Genomic DNA, 18,495 nt, shown 5'->3' with positions numbered 1-18,495 from the left:
AATATTTGGAAGAAAAGATTTGAATTTCCAAACCCATATCTATACATACCGATTTAAATAATTCTCTCTTCAGTGGTTGAGGTTTCAAAATATTTTCAATTTGATAACAGTCTGGTACAAGTCGACAAAAATTGTCGCAACTTTTATAGAGACCTACATCTTGTGTGCCTTGAAAATCTATGTAAAACTGCATTTTTAGAATTTTCAATACACCCTCAAAATCTGAAGTTATGGCCAAAAAACAGTTTTTCTTTTTGTGTTTTTGTAAACAATCTGCAATATCTCCGCTAAAAAAATTGATTTGCATATTTTTTGATTTTACTAGGAAGAGGAAAGATAGGCCTATCCAACGGTATTTTTTATTGAATTTTTAGTAAAAACTGATAAAACGGCAGATGAACGAAATTCAAATTTTCAACTTTTTTAAAATCCTCCAACTTTGAGGCAATTTTTGCGCCATTGTTTGTTCAAGGACCTATTCTTGTAACACATTCAAATAACAGCAAATTTAACTTGGCGTCGAATGAATTCTTATTGATTCCAATTAGTTAAAAACTGTGCAAGCGGGTGCTATTTTAAGATTTTTTTTGTATACTTAACTTTTTTCTTCTTGCAAAAAATTAATTTTTTTCATATGCCACAAATTCTTAAAATAATCCCAACTTTGGTATTGTTCATCCAATTTTATTTTATTTATTTTATCATTTTGAAAGTTGTTAGTAAATAATTTTGTGTACAAAAATAATAAAATTGTGACAGAATAAAAAAACAACTGAATCTACGACTCAAAATGCAATTTTTTGGACAAAAATCGTTTTTTTGGAATAGTGATTGAAGAGTTTGCCATACACTAGTCAATCTCACATATACAAAAAGGGGTTCATTTGGAAATCCATTGCCATGATTTATAGTGTATGGGGCCCTTAAAAAATAAAATAAATTTTTGACTTATTGGTTTCACATTACTCTCTTTTAGGAAAATACAAAATCATGAAATCATTCGATTTTATAGGCCATATATCAATTTAACTTTAATATGTAAGCACAGTGTTACAAAAGATTCGAGCCAACACAAAAAGAAACACACACACACACCATGATATTAAAAAGAAATAATAATTCAATGTCAACGATTTCCAACAGCGAAAATGTTTAACTAGACATGTGATGGACTGGACCACATTGGGTGGCAGTGAATGTGTATAAACTTTGTTTAAATTTCCCATTATATAGGGATAAATTATTGTTATTCAAACCATACCTGCCCTCCACCATTCTATTCTAGATGTTCAAAAGAAAGGAAAGCTCATTATGTAATTTTTAAGAAGATAACAGTTAAGATAAAATATTATTTTATTTATTTTTTTAATTAATTAGAAAGAAGTATGATCATAAATAAAAATGCTGGTGTTACTATTAAAATTGATTGATATGACAGTTATAAATAAACAAAAAACAATTTAGTCAATATTACGTCACGGTTATCTCTACACCCTACACATTTGTTAATATTATTGACCAAGGTTTCACCCTAAATTCAATTAAGAGTTACAAAAGGCTGTATACAAACTAACAAACAAACAACATACTTGTGGATAAATTATACAACGTTACAAAACAAAAAAACTATACAAATTAATATATATAAAAATAAATAACAAACAAATGTTGAAAAACAAAATTAGCAGAATTTTTGCACAAAACGGTTGTGGCATCTAATTAAAGAAACAAAGTTTGCACTTACAAATTGGAATGTATTTTAGAGAAAAAGAAATTAGTTAATCAATAACAACAACAAAATAGTCATCTCTCTTTTCAATTTGAAAAAAAAAAAATTATTACTATTTAATGATTCATATGAGAAGAAATAAATTACTTTTAATTGTAACCGAATTAACATAAAGCCAATGTTACCAAATTAAAACAAAAAAAGAGAGATGCAAAAAGAAAAAAACATTAATTGTTCTTATTTTCAGCATAGTCAAAATTATGTTCTTTAACAAATGTTATTTGCAAGACCAATGTAAACAAATAATTACTACTACAGAATTTATTACTGTCCCAGACACTCGCAAAATATGGAAAGGTTAGCATAAATATAATTCTAGTTTAAGATATACAGAGAATACAGAAAGGGAAAAATACAAAAAAAAATAAAAATATAATATTTGTTAAAATATTTTTTTTTTCAATTGTACTATTATACTCTATTGATGTATACTCTTAAGAAATATTTGTATGTCGCGAAATGTATAAATATGTACAAGTGTTTTTGAGTTTAAACAACAAAATGCCCAATAACACTATTATTAAGAAAAGAAAATGCCATAAAAGACTGTTAAAATAATAAAAACAAAAACAATTACTAAATACAAATTAAAAAGAAAATAAATATTAAATGGAAAAAATGTTAAAAACTAATTAGATAATATACTATACTAACCAATTAAATGTACCTACTTACTAATAAAACACTAAAATAAACAAAACAAAAATGTTGGAAAATTATATATATATATATATATATATATATAGTTAATTATACATAGTTTTTAAACAAAACTGCATATAATTATTGTACAAATATTAATACACAAAAAAAACATATAAATAATTGTTTTATTATATTTTCTTTATAATTTCTGGGAAAATTTAATACTAAGCGAATACAATAATTTAAATAAACTTTTCACACACACAAACAAATCATTTCTCGATCTACATCTTTCTCTAATTTCACCACTGTCCCTCCATGTATAACTACTCTGAACCCTACACCCTCATTTCTGGGCGTTATATAGCATCAATGTAATTGTGTATGTTAAATGTTTTGCATTTGTTTTATTCTCTATTCAATATCTGCGAGAAATGAAATGTAAAAAAATGCCAACAAGAAAAAAGAACAGGATCATAAGAGATAATAAACTAATAAAAAAAGAGATATTAAACATTTTATACATTTATGAATAGATTATTTATTTTATCGGTAAGTACTAAAATATATTTATTTTTCAACATTATTTAATTTTAAAACAATGTCCCGTGTTCAAAGTTACTTAGGGTATCTGTTTGATCCAACGTTTTATCTGACGAAAACAAATTCAATATCGGTCCACTATTAAATATAACCCCAATATAACGGCATCCCCAATTATTGGTATTTTGAGGATTTCATAAACTTATTTCTAATATTTCTGTAATTTTATATTTTCCCCTCATATTTGGTGACGAATCTTCATTTCTAAAAAGTACTAATATCGTTCCATGATATTATCAGTAATTGAAAAATAGAATAATCCTTGCGAAAAAATTCTTCCTTTAAAAACCCACGGCTATTATCCTTAATAATCCTTGCGAAAAAAAATCTTCCTTGCGAAAAAATTCTTCCTTTAAAATTCCACGGCTATTATCCATAATAATCCTTGCGAAAAAAATTGTTCCTTCCGAAAAAATTCTTCCTTTAAAAATCCACGCCTATTATCCTTAATAATCCTTGCAAAAAAAATTGTTCCTTGCGAAAAAAATCTTCCTTTAAAAATGCACGCCTATTATCCTTAATAATCCTTGCAAAAAAAATTGTTCCTTGCGAAAAAAATCTTCCTTTAAAAATGCACGCCTATTATCCTTAACAATCCTTGCGAAAAAATTCTTCCTTTAAAAATCCACGTCTATTATCCTTGCGAAAAATTCTTCCTTTAAAAATTCACGCCTATTATCCTTGCGAAAAATTATTCCTTTAAAAATTCACGCCTATTATTCTTAACAATCCTTGCGAAAAAAATTCTTCCTTTAAAAATCCACGCCTATTATCCTTGCGAAAAAATTCTTCCTTTAAAAATCCACGCCTATTATCCTTGCGAAAAAATTCTTCCTTTAAAAATCCACGCCTATTATCCTTGCGAAAAAATTCTTCCTTTAAAAATCCACGCCTATTATCCTTGCGAAAAAATTCTTCCTTTAAAAATCCACGCCTATTATCCTTGCGAAAAAATTCTTCCTTTAAAAATCCACGCCTATTATCCTTGCGAAAAAATTCTTCCTTTAAAAATCCACGCCTATTATCAAAATATGGAAAAATTTAGTTTTTTTTGTCAAAATTCCCGAAAATTTTTTGTAATTTGTTTTTTTTTATTTCTATTTTTAAAGATTTTTTCTTTGGTAAGGATTATTAAAGATAATGGACGTCATTTTTGCTGAAAATTATTTTGGTTTTTCAAGGCCTAATTGCCAGGAAAATTTTTTGTAATTTGTTTTTTTATTTCTATTTTTAAAGAATTTTTCATAAGGATTATTAAAGATAATGGACGTGGATTTTTAAAGAATTTTTAAAAGGCCTAATAGGGATAATAGCGTGGATTTTTAAAGAATTTTTTCGCAAGGGTTATTGAGGATAATAGTCGTGGATGTTGTAAAGATTGTTTTTCTTAAGGATTATTAAGGATAACAAACGTGGATTTTTTAAAGATTTTTATTCTAAAGAATTATAAAGGATAATAGGCGTAGATTTTTAAACATGGTTTTTCTTAAGGATTATTAAGGATAATAGGCGTAGATTTTTAGACATTGTTTTTCTTAAGGATTATTAAGGATAATAGGCGTGGATACTTTAATGATTTTTTTCGCAAGAATTATTAAGGATAATAGTCGTGGATACTTTAAAGATTGTTTTTCTTAAGGATTATTAAAGATAATAGGCGTGGATTTTTAAAGAATTTTTTTCGCAAGGATTATTAAGGATAATACAATTTGTATTTGGCGAACCGGTAGGGCTAGAATCAGGGTCAATGTTGGGGTGTAAGATTGAGATATGTAAGAAGTTTTAAATATTTTTTTCTAATGTATACCAAATTTGGTACAATTTAAATTGTAGGTGAAGCGATAGAGTTGGAGTCCTGAATCTTGGATTTAGGATCAATGTGGAGGAGTAGGGTTAGGTTAAATAGGAAGTTTTGCAAATTCGTACTACTGTGTACTAAATTTGGTACAATTAAAATTGTAGGTGAAGCGATAGAGTTGGAGACCTGAATCTTGGATTTAGGATCACTGTGGGGGTGTAGAATTGGGGTATGTAGGAAATTTTGGAAATTCGTACTACTGTGTACTAAATTTAGTACAATTTGAATTGTGGGCGAACCCATAGAATTGGAATCCTGAAACTTGGAATTAGGATTACTGTGGGGGTTTAGGTTTGGTGTAATCAGGAGATTTTGGAAACTGGTACTACTGTGTACTAAATTTGGTACAATTTGAATTGTGGGTGAACCCATAGAATCCTGAAACTTGGATAAAGGATAACTGTGAGCAATAAAATAATATGTTAATACATGTTTAAATATATCCCACCTTCGCTAACGAAGTAGCGGGTATATGCTAGTGTAATATAAAAAGCCAATATGACTAATAACTTATATTAATTTATATAACAAAAAACCCAAACAATGTATAAACTAAATAAATTCAAAATACATAACAATCAGTAACTCTACAAAATCACACACCACCTTTTTAATTGTGGGGTTAACATTACACAGTGAATATCATTTCCTTCTGTTGTCGTATAACAGCTGATGGATGTGAGCTACCCTTAAATAACATAAATAAGTTAACTCGTCGCCTGCTGTGGCAGCTTGCTGGAGCAAACTGGACAAAATTTTGATGACATCGATTAATAGTGCTGAAGTTACTACATTTACCTTAATATATTGAACCCTTTTCAAACTATGGAATCACAAAGTATTTGTCGAATATGTATGCAGGACGGTATATTGATAGATTGGAATTGCTCTCTTCTGGATGACCTTTCATACAGGGACTGCTATTACAGATATACGCAATTGGACGAGATGGCATGTAAGCAACTTCATTGATATTCCAATCAATAAAGATATATTAAACAACTGTCCTAATCAGTTTCAGATACTTTGCCGCAATTCCTTTGCGAACTTTGTTCGGCCGATTTAAAAAAGTTCCATCTCTTCATTGAGAAAGCCATTGAGTCCCACAACATTTTGGAAACGAATTTACAAAATCAAATTGAAGCTGTCGACATTAAGAGCGAAAATGAACAGGAAATTGAGTGTGTTTACATGATAGAACCATGTTATGAAGGAATACCAACCGCAGATTGTGAAGTCGAAGCAAAAACTGAAATTGAATTTATGCCTGAAGAAACAAATGAAAATATACAGACGCAAGATGATGATGTCGACGAGCAATCCGATGGCACACTAACCGATGACGTTATGGAAGATGAAGATTACATAGGAAGTAATGCGTACAACAAGGAAGTGAAAAAAGAAGACACAATATCAGAGGTTAAAGAAGAAAAACCCAAGAAAGCCAAATCACAATCCAAATTACCCGCTATGTGTTCGTATTGCTGTAAGTAATATACATACAGACATAAAAATATAGTCGATTGTTAGACAAATTTGTATTTTCCCTTTTCAGCAAAAATAATCCACAACGCCTCCTATTTAAGAAAGCACGAACAGACCCACATGGAATACAGAGAACGTGATGTAACTTGCCCCGAATGCGGCCTAAAAACCTATAGTAAAAAAACGTTATATGCTCATATGAAAATCCACGATAAAAATCGTGAAAGGAACTTTAAATGTGAATTTTGTGATAAGGCATTTTTTAATCGTGGTGCATGTAATGTTCATCGTAAAAAACATTTGGATGACAAGATGAAATGTCCATTATGTCCAAAGGAATATTACAGGCGAGTTGATTTAGATCGGCACATTCAAACACATTCCCATGCCCCACTACATTCCGACAAACCTAAGGTATGCCTGTGAAATTATTGGAAGTAGCGATGCGATGATGATTTCTGTTATTTCCTTCTAGTCGAAACTTAAATATTTCATCCACTGTAAGGAATGCAATCAAGATATAGTCAGCCATAAATTTACCGCACACCGGGCTAAACACTTGAATGAACCTTTGATGCGCTGTAAACTTTGTGAAAAGGATTTCTTTTGTCGTATATCGTAAGTTAAAAAACATCCTTGAGTTAAATGATGTTTTATAGTTTTTTTTTTTCAGCTGCACCCGTCACATGAAAAGAGTTCATAAGAAAACTTATGATAACTATGACGATATAACTATATATTATGAAAAATATAGAGCGCGTCTACCACATGCCTTATTGTTACAACAAGGGGATATGGAAGCAAAGGAATGTACATAGAAAAGCTTTTTTATTATTAAACTAAGTTATACAAAATATATTAAATTACATATAAAAACCAAAATTTTGTATTTTGTGGGATTGTTTTTAATACTTATTTTGAAGGAATGTTGTGTAGTATGTGGTGTTTTATTTTATTTTTTTTTTTTTTTTTTGGAATTCTTGCCTTTTGTTATTGATTTTTGGAATTGAATAAAACATAACCTTGAAAAAATATATTTTAAGAACCGTGAATTATAAAATAATATTTTTGAAACACAATGAGATTGTTTGTGAAGTTGTAGATAAAACTCATCAACCTGGATCTTTAAAGAGTATTTTTGAATTGTTGAAATAAACAAATTATATTTTTGAAGTTGTGGGGTTCTGTAATTTTTTTTTATTTTACACATTTTGTTTTAAGATAACAATGTTTAAATTATGTACAAATGCAAGACAGAGTAGCTACTCTGTCTTGGGTATCACTTCCTCCTGTTGAACCAGTCTTTTATATGACAAACGCATACGGTATTTTTCATAATACATGGTAATATCCTCATAATTATCTTTTGTTCGTTTGTGAACATTTTTCATGTGGTTGGTACATCTATTAAATCATAAAAAGAACAATAAAGACTTCCAAATTAAATAAACCCAAATATGCTTACGTCTTCCGGCTGAAAAAATCCTTTTCACAGAGAGTGCAACGTGCCAGAGGTTGATTTAAATGTTTAGCTCGATGTTCATAAAACTTTCGACCTTCTACGTCCTTATCACAATCTTTGCAGTGGACTAAATGTTTTCTTTGTCTTGGCTAAAAAGAACCGATTCTGAGTTTAGAGTTTGTTTTACTATTTTTAGTCTTAAGCATACCTTGATAGGTATTAAAGGAGTGCCAGAGTGCGATTTCATATGAACATCAACATCAACTTGCCGTGGAAACTCCTTAGAGCATATTGGACATTTAACGCATTGTCCTAAATGAATTCGGCGGTGTATATTACAGGCACCACGTTGGAAAAATGCTTTGTCACAGAATTCACATTTATATTTCTTTTCGCGATTTTCATTATGGCATTCCATGTGCGAGCGTAGGCTTTGTTTGGTGTATGTTTTATAGCCACATTTTGGGCATGTCACTTCTCTTTCTCGAAATTCTTGGTGTGTCTGTTCGTGCCTTTTCAAGTAGTTGACATCATGGATTATTTTCGCTGAAAATAAATATGAATTATTATATTTTTCATTTCATATGAAAAAATATAAATTTTACAGCAGTAAGAGCACATGACAGGTTTTGCAGGCCTCTTTTTTGGTTTGGCTACTTTAACAATATTTTCATTGGCTTCATGTGGCTCTATGCTAACGACATTGTTTTCTGATTCGAAATCTTCTTTCCCACTTGCTTCATTATTCCGATTAACTATGAGCGCCCCATCACCACATTCCTGATCTTCATTTGGTACCGGCACCATCAACATTTCATCAACATTTTCATCTTCAGAAAGTGCTTTTTCTCCGCAATTGTCTTTTCCTAAAATCATTTCATTTTCGATATGTAAATTTGGTGTAGCTTCACGACGCTCCTCTACATCTTCTATTAATTCATATTCTACGTTATCATCTTTAGTTAGTTCTTCTATGGAATCTGTTTTCAAGTTTGTCTCAATATTTTCCTCAATGATATCATCTTCGGAATGCAACTGCGATTCTATCTCTTCTCCAGTATGTTCGTCATATTGCATACTGCGTGTAGTACTTCGTAGGAAAATAGCTTGTGCTGCGATTGCTTTCTCAATGAAAAGATGAACCTTTTTCAAGTCAGTGGAACAATATTCGCACAAATATTTGGGTAATGGATCTGGAACTAATGTGGAACTTAATAAAATTCTTTAAAATTTGAATGTTAATTTGGCCTTGTTGATCTCCGCAATCTGGATGTACTTGTAATAGCAGTCCTTGTATGTTATCCTATCACCATCACTGAAGGAAAACAACTTACTATTCCAGTCCAAGAGTAGGGAATTTTGCATGCATATCCGACATATTGGTTGTTCCTCCATTACTCTTAAAATAAATTGTCTATATAAAATATGTTACGAATTGCAAGTGTTTGCCAACAAATTTAAAAACAAATGTTTAAATCGGTTCAGATGCAGTACAAGTTCGAATTCGTCTGTCTAATCTACAGGCCTCAAATGGGCTATGAATGAAATAATCAAAGATATTGAAACAGTAAAGACTTGACAAAATAGTTTATTAAAACACATCTAGGGGGCATCAAGCATAACAGAGGAATGTTAAGAATAAAAAATGGAAAGTGTACCGGTCAAGGTATATTTAATAAGGTAGCCGCATCGGCCCAGCTGTTGGACAAATAAATGTCAAAAATGTTGTTGTAATGTTGAACCAAAAAATTAAAAAACAAAATTATAAATGAAAATCTCCGAATTTCGAAGAGCTTTTTTGGCAATACTTTTATTAACATTTTCTACAAGAATTTGTGTAAAAAAATCTTGTCAATCTATTTGTTTTGGCAAAATATTTTTGACATATCAAAATACAACAACCGATGTTTGTTGTAGAAATTCGCCGATGCGGCTACCTTGTATATCTACCTTGGTACCGGTCATACATGCATGACATACATTTTGTGGTGTTAGTGAAATTTCTTATGTATGTGTAAAATCTACGATGCGTGAAACAAAATCAAAATTTTTCTCATGCACGACCATGGTCCAATAAAGAGGTACGTACGTTTAATAGTACGTTTACTTTGTAACGGATTTCGTTAACCCAATGGGTTTCTATTGTCAATTCCATTGTATAGATGCCAACTAAATCCTCATAGGGTAGGTAAACCTGGTATAAAGTTCAAATGTAAATGCCGTTTAAGAGGAGAAATTTGGTTGGACATCCTCCAAACTGTCAAATTTTTTGTTTACTTTTTCATACGATTAATGCGGTGTACACACTAGCATTTTTGAATGACACTCTTGCCCAAATTTTGCTTGTTTGATAGTGTGGCCTCACATGTTTGTCATTCATCAGGCAACCACAAAAATATTTATGGTTGTTGGACAGTCAGTAATCGATAAAAAAGCTGTCAGTCAAAAATGATAGTGTGTACACCGCTTAAGTCAAAATTGAATGCATTTTGACAGCTCGGGTGAAATCATCTGACCTTATCGGATATACTCATTTGTAACGTTTTTTAAAAGCGAATGGGTGTATAGAGATGTCCGATACTGAAACGGCATTTACATTAGAACTTTTTACCGGGTTAACCTTCTTTATTAGAATTTATTTGGCATATATTCAAAGCAATTGACAATTTAAACTGACTGGGTTAACTAAATCCTGTATAGTGTAAACGTACTATGAGAAAAAAATATTATTCAGTTATTAAAAGGTTGTCGGCCGTTGCCAGCACTTTTTTCAGCATTTTCTTTTCGTTCATGCACACATACACGAATTTAATGATTGTCGATGGTCCACTTTTATGCACACGTATACGATTTTTATGTCATGCCCGCATGACTGTCTACGGGGCACTTAAATAAAATCTGAAATCTGCATATATGTTTTCATTATTGGTCTGTTCCCGTACTGCAAGAATCTACTCGATTTTACTATTTTCTTCGATATCATAAAGAAAAATTCGTTATCGTAGTAAAAAGTAGTAGATTCTTGCAGTACGGGAACATACCATAGATAAGCTTGTCACATAGCACTTAAAACGTTTAACATTGTTCGCCATATAATGGTACGTTTACATTGAACCGAATTTCGTTAACCCAATGGGTTTCAATAGTCAACTTTCTACCAGGTTAACCTACTATATGAGGATTTATTTCACATATAAGCAATGAAATTGACAATTTAAACCCAGTGTAAATATATTATTACTTAACAACGTGGAAAACGTTGCGGAAGGATTTAGATGTGAAGACTTTCAAAAGACAGTGCCAGAATTGAAGAAGGCGAACAATCTTGGAAAGTTGGAGGGTGATCAAAAATTGAACTAACCTGGTGTTTACAAACGACTTTTTGTGTAGACAATAGCAAAGACACAACCCATTTTTTTATAAACGTTTGTCAATTGTTTAGAGACTGTCATAAATTTTTTATTATTAACATTATATAGCATAGTTGGGCAGACTTGCACACCAGCGTTGATGCGTTCTCTTAACATTTTTTGATGTTAAAACAAAAATAAACATTAATGCAATGTTTTCCAAATTTTTTTTAATGAATTTATTTTTTGAACTTCCTGGAATATTATTTATGCTTTAACAATATTAAATTTAATAAATTCCAAAGAATAATTCTTGTTTTTATTTTACCTTAAACATTTTTTAAAATAAATTTTGCCCACCATTGTTATATAGGGATGTAGTATTTAAGAAACATAATTGGTCTGTTCCTGTACTGCAAGAATCTACGAGTTTTTACTATTTTTTCCGATATCATAAAGGAAAAAATGTTATTGTAGTAAAAAATTGTACATTCTTGCAGTACGGGAACAGGCCAAATATTACACCTACTATCGATTCATATTATTACTCCATAATATTTTTCTGAACTTTATATGTTTTTTGCATTTTTTTTCTTTTTTTTTAAATTTCCCTGCATCAGTTGTATTCACTGGAAATGTGCACTATGTAAACAATATACAAACCATATGATTGAGAATCATGGCATCAGCAGTTGCATCGATATGTTCGATAATCGAATTTGATGTGTGGCCACACCGAACGATTGGCTTGTGTTTCTTGTCGTGTTGTGTATCAAAGAAGAAAAAAGTTCCAGTTGCAATTGTGTTTGCGCTTTCAAGGAGAAAATAAATTATTTTTTTCATTTCGTTAAATAAATTTCTATAGTTTAAAAAAAGGAACAAACATTTTATTTTCAAAAAAAAAAAAAAAAAAAAAAATACATTTCCAAACCAATAGACAAGACCAAAGAAATTGCAATAGTCAAAAATTGTATTGAAAAAAAAAGAATATGTAAAAAAGTACAAAACTAAGCAGCGACCACAACACAATACACACACCATTACATCAATACTGAGCAGCATTGCATACTGGCACTGGCAGAAAGGAGAAGACGCTTTTGAATTTCGCCTTGTTGACAAACGAATTTCCAATTTTTCTCGTTCTTCTTTTTGTTTGGTTGGAAAAGTCTTAACAAGGAAAACAAATTCAAGATGAGTTCGGTAAGTTTGGGAATTTGGTTGACAATGGAAAAAGTTGGATAATTTGTGTCTGTGATGCGAACGAAGATAGTATAACATGATGCGTTGTTTTTTGGAGTGTAGGAAAGGGGATCTTTCTGTGATGCTGTTTAACATATTCTTGTCTTTTTCAATTATTAAAAATCATTGGAAAACAATTTATTTTATTTTCAATTTGGATTCTGTAAAGAAATTAGTTCATAGTGTCTTTTTTATGGCAAAGGCAATACGCAGCTATTTCCTATTTCATCTAATCTTCCAGAAAATTCCACAAGACGTAATGGATATACAGTTCACCCCATTCTATAACACAACCACAATGACAAATATTTTTCAATACCTTTCAAGACAGTGTCGTATCTAAAAAACCTAAAAATCCAATATTGTATTCAATATGAAGGGGGAGAACAGTCCAATATCTGGAATGTGTGCATTGTTTACGTACAATATTCGCGCGGAGGAGTACATTCTCGTTATTATTTTAAGTCTTTCTTTTTCCAAACGCAAATTGACAATTTCCTTCTATTCTCACAGATCTCAAATGTTGAAAACCTATCACCACAAACCATACGTCAAGTTATGAAGGAAATGCAAAGTATGGTAGAAACGCCCCTGGAGGGTATTAAAATACAAATAAATGATGCCGATGTTACCGATATTCAGGCATTAATTGAAGGTCCAGCTGGTACACCATATGCCGGTGGTCTGTTTCGTGTAAAACTGACATTGGGCAAGGATTTCCCCCAAGCGCCACCCAAAGCCTTCTTTATTACGAAAATTTTCCATCCGAATGTGGCAGCAAACGGTGAGATTTGTGTCAACACACTGAAAAAGGATTGGAAACCAGATTTGGGCATCAAACACATACTACTCACCATCAAATGCCTTCTCATTGTTCCAAATCCTGAATCGGCTCTTAATGAAGAGGCCGGAAAATTACTGCTCGAACGTTATGATGATTATTCACAGAGAGCCAAAATGATGACTGAAATTCATGCACAGGTAATGCCAAGTTCAAATTGCTAATCAATTATTTTATCATCTAAATAATGTTTTTTTTTCATTTTACAGACCGCCAAATCTACCGATGCCAAGGATGATGATGGACCAAGTTCAAAGAAACATGCCGTTGACAAGAAATTACAAGACAAAAAGAAGGAGAAATTAATTAAAGAAAAGAAACGCATGCTGAAGCGATTATGAGTTTTTTTGCTTCATTGATTGAAAAGTGCAAAACGACTCCTTTCACCAACAACTAGCAGAAGAGTGCGCGCTGTCAATGAAACCTTTTGTGTGCGTTATATTTTCTTTCGGATTTTCTAAAAACAAAACACCTGTATCTTTAGCATATCTCATTCATCATGTCATTAACTACTACAATCTGTATTTTCGTATATCTGATCTTAATTTGATTTTGATAACTTTTCCACTATTTTTTCAACTATGTCTATTCATATACAACACAACAAATGTTTTAAATTAGGTTTTATTTTCTTTTCCATAAATCCTTTAATTTTCCACAATTCACACACATCGTTTTACATTTATTTTTTTATGTTTTCATGTTAGTTTTACGTATACACTCAAAAAATAAATATAATTTTAAATTATCATTAGAAAATATTTGTTTTTATTTAATATTGTAAAGAGCGTTGTTCTTAAAAACGGGGCAAAACTAATAAGTTACTCCATTATTACAAAAATAATATGTAGTAGTTATAAGAATTATATATTATGTCCTGATAACCCATAAATTCATTTTCCTTTTTGATATTATTTTATGGGTAAAATATTGATGTTATAGAATGATGCTAAATATGGCACAGATTTCTGGTGAAATTTATATGTATCATCAAAATCTTTTGTTATAATTAATATTCTATTTGTTATTAAAATTAAGCAATGGAATGTGAACGCCACAGTTTAAACCATTTATAGAATTTCTATATATTATTGATTTATAAATTTTCTGCAATTAAAACAATCTAGCGACTAAACAGCAACAGCAATTAAGAAAAGGCCATTTATTATTTTTTTGTGGAAAAACATAGAATTTTGTGGCTTTGTTTGCTGAAATCTTGGCCAAATAAATATGGCTCGTCGAATACAAGTGTAGAAATTATTGTTTCATTATAACAATTTGAGACTTATATGAATTTTGTACGTTGGCGTTTTGGTAAAGTCTCTGATTGAGTGGTGAAGTGCTGCTGTGCTGTTGTTACTGTCTTTGATTGCTTTGTTTCGTTGAACATAAAATTGTCAACAATATATGTACATAATTTGATAATGACAGTGGGACGTTGAAGTGCATAATGAAATGGTTTAATGGATAAAATATGCATTTCAACCAGTAGTACATGTACTTTTCACTCCATCTGTTTTCATGATTAGTTATGGTACTTGGGCGCACTGAAGTCCGTTAAAATAATTTTCTCAGAATGCGCTACAAAACACTTTTGAAGTGTAAAAAAAATGTATAGGATAATATTTTAACACTTAGTGATAACGCCTAGATTTAGTTTGAGGGAAGATTGTGTTTTTGTTTGGTAGAGTGAAAAATTGACTTATTGGGAACTAAATGAACTTTTGCAGAGTTCTTTGCTTTTCTTGAAAGTAGATAATATGATAACCGAATAAATCGAATAATTTAATTTATTTCACATTTTGGTAACCAAGCTAATGTAGTCGTATAAAGGATAAATATCGACAAATAATTTGTTCTATTACAAGATGGTATGGGAAAATGGCACATATAACCATCGAATTTCAGTTCAATTTTTAATATTTCATTTAAAATCAAAATTATTTCAGTATTCGTTTAGAGTTTTTGAATATTTGAATATTTTTATTATGAAGCTAGGAGATTATAGAAGATAAAACAACCACTAAATACGAGATTTTATAGACATTTACCGATATAACGGTAGTTTTATAACAGTAATGTTGTTGTAGCAACCCTTTTGCTTTTGCACAATGGGCTGACAGACGTTGGCCGAAAAAGACTCGGGTCGTTACGGATCGTAGACCCCTCTATCGTGGAAACGTTTAACAATGAGGTTGACATTTTTGGGTTAATATCCACGAAGGGACGTTGCCACAGTATTCGATTAGGGGGATCTTATAAAAAATGACAATAACACATTTATTAGCGGATATTTATTTTTTCCTGTAAGTTTTTCTGAAATTTAAATACAGATTTCCTACTATTAAATCTAATTGTCCGCAGTTTTTATTTGGATAAATGCATAATGTAAAATCTACTATTTCGATCTATTATATAAACAGTTTTACAAAAATTGCATTAGATATTGCCATGTCATGAAATATTTTCAGATTGATTTGACGTTGCATATGGGCACTGCCGCAGTCACTTACACGACTTTCAGAGGCAAAATCAAATTTTAAATCTTAAATAAATCGAAAACTATTACATTTTTTACAATTCTCCCATAATACTTTTTTTGTAGAACTTTAGGAGTACTATCAGTGGTAAAATAATTAAGAGCCTCCAATATCTAACTTTTGAGATAAAAGCCACAAAAAGCGGTCACTCACGCGACTTCAAATATACATGACTTTAGACATCACTGCAAATAGTGGGAAAACTCTGCAAATTGTGTGAATATTTTGAACTTTTTATATCCTTTACATGAATAAGAGATGTCAAGCTTTATTATTGCACTTTCAAAATTTGGCATATCCTTTATTTGCGAAGGATTTTTCTCGGTCACTCACATTTGATTTTGCTGTTTTTATTTCTGCAGTCTGTGTATTTATAGTCATTAAATTAATATTTATGCTAAGAACAAGAAGAAAAAATGACAAATGCGGCCTTTCTTTGTATTTTTTGTCTTTACTTTACGTATTTAAGAACAATTAAAGAAACAAATTCTTCGACTTTGGGTTACCTTTTTGCGGAAGTGCCCATATATATATATGTATATGGAGAACTAAAGAAGAAGAAGAAAATAGAAGCCCATCTATTTGACGGTAGTCCTGATCACAGCTCACTGGAACATCGGCAACCGAAAATTCCAACGGGATTAGAAATAAGATTCCATATGTATTAAAGTTCGACTGTCTGTCTCTGAAAATACTGCAATTTTCATTTGCGGATTTTTAGAGTGCAAGTAACATATTTTCACAATATTTTAAATGTAGGTCTATGTTTGGTCATAGACCACGTTCTATTTAAGTTGCTTTGATAATCTTTGGTTTATATTTTAACTAAGGGTAAAAAATTCGCAAAAAATCCAATAATGTTTCATGTTTTGACAGGACATCCACATAAAGTCCCACTACAAGTTAGGTATTTTGAGGATATTTCTGTCGATGTGGCCGAAATTTGGTATTCTGGGTTGTAGGTGGGTAAACAACTTCTTCGTACTTCAAATATCAATAGTTTGGGCTAGGTTAACAAGATGAGTGGTTTACACCACCAAATGTCCATAGTAGGACATAAAAATTGTGGTTCTAGAAAAGAAATAATCTTGAGATTGGTTTCCATATTCTCTAGGAATTTTGAGTTCTTTGTGAAGTTTGAAACCCCCTTAGATCGTTTAATTCGTCAATAGTATAAACAAATTAAATAAAGTTAGATTTTTGATATAGGCCCCTTATAAGGATCCTGCCAGATTTTATGTATTTTGACCAGATCTTTTTCTAAATTACTTTATTACTTTAAACAATGAAAACTGGTCCAAATAAAAACTTATAAATCACGGTAAGTAAGCCTTAGACCGTAATCTAAATGTTAGTTGAAGTTAATCACGATAATTGATTTAATTTATTTCTTGCCGAATCCTGTGACACATATTTGCTCATCGAATATATAAAGGTCGTACGATACAATACAATTTTTCAAAATGCGTATCTTCTATGTCAACTTCCGCTAAACACCAGTAAAGGCAACACGTGCATATGTAGGTGGACTTAAGACGGAAGAAGGTGTTACAGAACACGAAAACACATACGATTATAGAGCACTATGACAAATCCACAACCAAACACATTTACGGAAATTGGCAACGACATTCGCACATACGTAGATTCTCAATTCTCAATCTATAAATTTGTGTATCTTATTTCATTCACATTGTTCCGATGGCGGTGATATCCCACTGTAGAAAAAAATAACACCGTAAACAAGCAATGAACGAGTGAGCGAGCGGTGCTCTAGGTAAGGCGAGGTGCAGGCGGGCTTCGCTGGCCTGTGTGTGTTGGATGTGTGGTTGCTATTGAATGGACCGAACGACGACCGCATATTGACATTACAATATTATGAGTTAAATCAGTTGTGACGCGATACTTGTGCGATTAACACACACAATTTGTATTTGGTTCCCCCGCGAAAAGCAGACGGCTAATCTTCGATTCGAGAAAGAACACAAGTTTAGTTACGTTTTCGGGTTTATCTTCTGAAATTTTGAATATGAAATGTTAAGAAAAAATTAAAAATTTCCTCAGCCAAAAAATATTAAACGGCACGCACTCACGCAACGGTAGTAAAAAAAATTCACATAAACGATCCGCACGAGATTTGAATTGGATAAGATATAGCTAGGAATCCGGTGATGAAGATTTCGTTGATAGTAATGACAACCGTATACTTGTGGTGACGCATGCTCTAAACTATTTTTAGTGTTAAAACCCAAAAACAACAACAACACAGATAAAACAAAAAGTGTTCTTAACGAGTAGATTTACCTGACGCTTTGCCGTTTTTGTGCTTCAATGAAATATTGATCGATAGCTGGCAGAAAAAAAGTTCAGTGGCCAGTAAATGTTTGTCTAGCCATTAATGAAAAAAATATGCATTCTAACTAGCTAGCATCTGTTTAAACAGTGTTTTGTGTTTTTATTTTTATTGGAAAAAAAGAGAACAAACAACAGCAGCAACAACTCTAATTGATGGACATCGGTGTCGTCATCAATAGCTAGCCAGCCAGTCAGCCATCCGTCCATCCAATAACTAAAATTCCAATGAAAATAAAATAAAGACCAAACCAAAACAAGCAATTTGTTTTTAGTGTTGTTGTTGGTGTTGTATTAAGTTGGAGTGGTGGAACGTACTCGCTGCTGCTCA

At 31.3% G+C, this 18,495-nt stretch overlaps 3 protein-coding genes across 3 annotated transcripts; 2 read left to right on the top strand and 1 right to left on the bottom strand.

Annotated features, from left to right (window-relative positions):
- The first annotated feature begins 5,843 nt into the window (after positions 1-5,843).
- On the top strand, positions 5,844-7,198 carry LOC133335758 (zinc finger protein 33B-like). Its single transcript, XM_061544056.1, has 5 exons — positions 5,844-5,850; positions 5,917-6,381; positions 6,451-6,794; positions 6,856-6,998; positions 7,054-7,198. Exons 1-5 carry the CDS (start codon positions 5,844-5,846, stop codon positions 7,196-7,198), a joined length of 1,104 nt encoding a protein of 367 aa, XP_061400040.1.
- A 444-nt stretch (positions 7,199-7,642) lies between these two features.
- LOC133335757 (zinc finger protein 300-like) lies at positions 7,643-9,237 on the bottom strand. Its single transcript, XM_061544055.1, has 5 exons — positions 9,177-9,237; positions 8,448-9,041; positions 8,051-8,388; positions 7,846-7,991; positions 7,643-7,784 (listed from the first exon to the last, which is right to left on the bottom strand). The coding sequence occupies exons 1-5, from the start codon at positions 9,235-9,237 to the stop codon at positions 7,643-7,645; spliced, it is 1,281 nt and encodes a 426-aa protein (XP_061400039.1).
- Positions 9,238-12,383: 3,146 nt separating this feature from the next.
- LOC133335756 (ubiquitin-conjugating enzyme E2 S) lies at positions 12,384-13,622 on the top strand. Its single transcript, XM_061544054.1, has 3 exons — positions 12,384-12,392; positions 12,897-13,412; positions 13,482-13,622. Exons 1-3 carry the CDS (start codon positions 12,384-12,386, stop codon positions 13,611-13,613), a joined length of 657 nt encoding a protein of 218 aa, XP_061400038.1. The 3' UTR covers positions 13,614-13,622.
- The last annotated feature ends 4,873 nt before the right edge of the window (positions 13,623-18,495 follow it).

The sequence above is a fragment of the Musca vetustissima genome, unplaced genomic scaffold (assembly GCF_032173495.1).
Source record: "Musca vetustissima isolate MV318-11 ecotype Yass unplaced genomic scaffold, APGP_CSIRO_Mvet_v1 utg896, whole genome shotgun sequence".
Taxonomy (NCBI): domain Eukaryota; kingdom Metazoa; phylum Arthropoda; class Insecta; order Diptera; family Muscidae; genus Musca; species Musca vetustissima.
The sequence above is the reverse complement of the archived record's forward strand: the minus strand, read 5'-3'. Positions and strand labels throughout refer to the sequence as shown.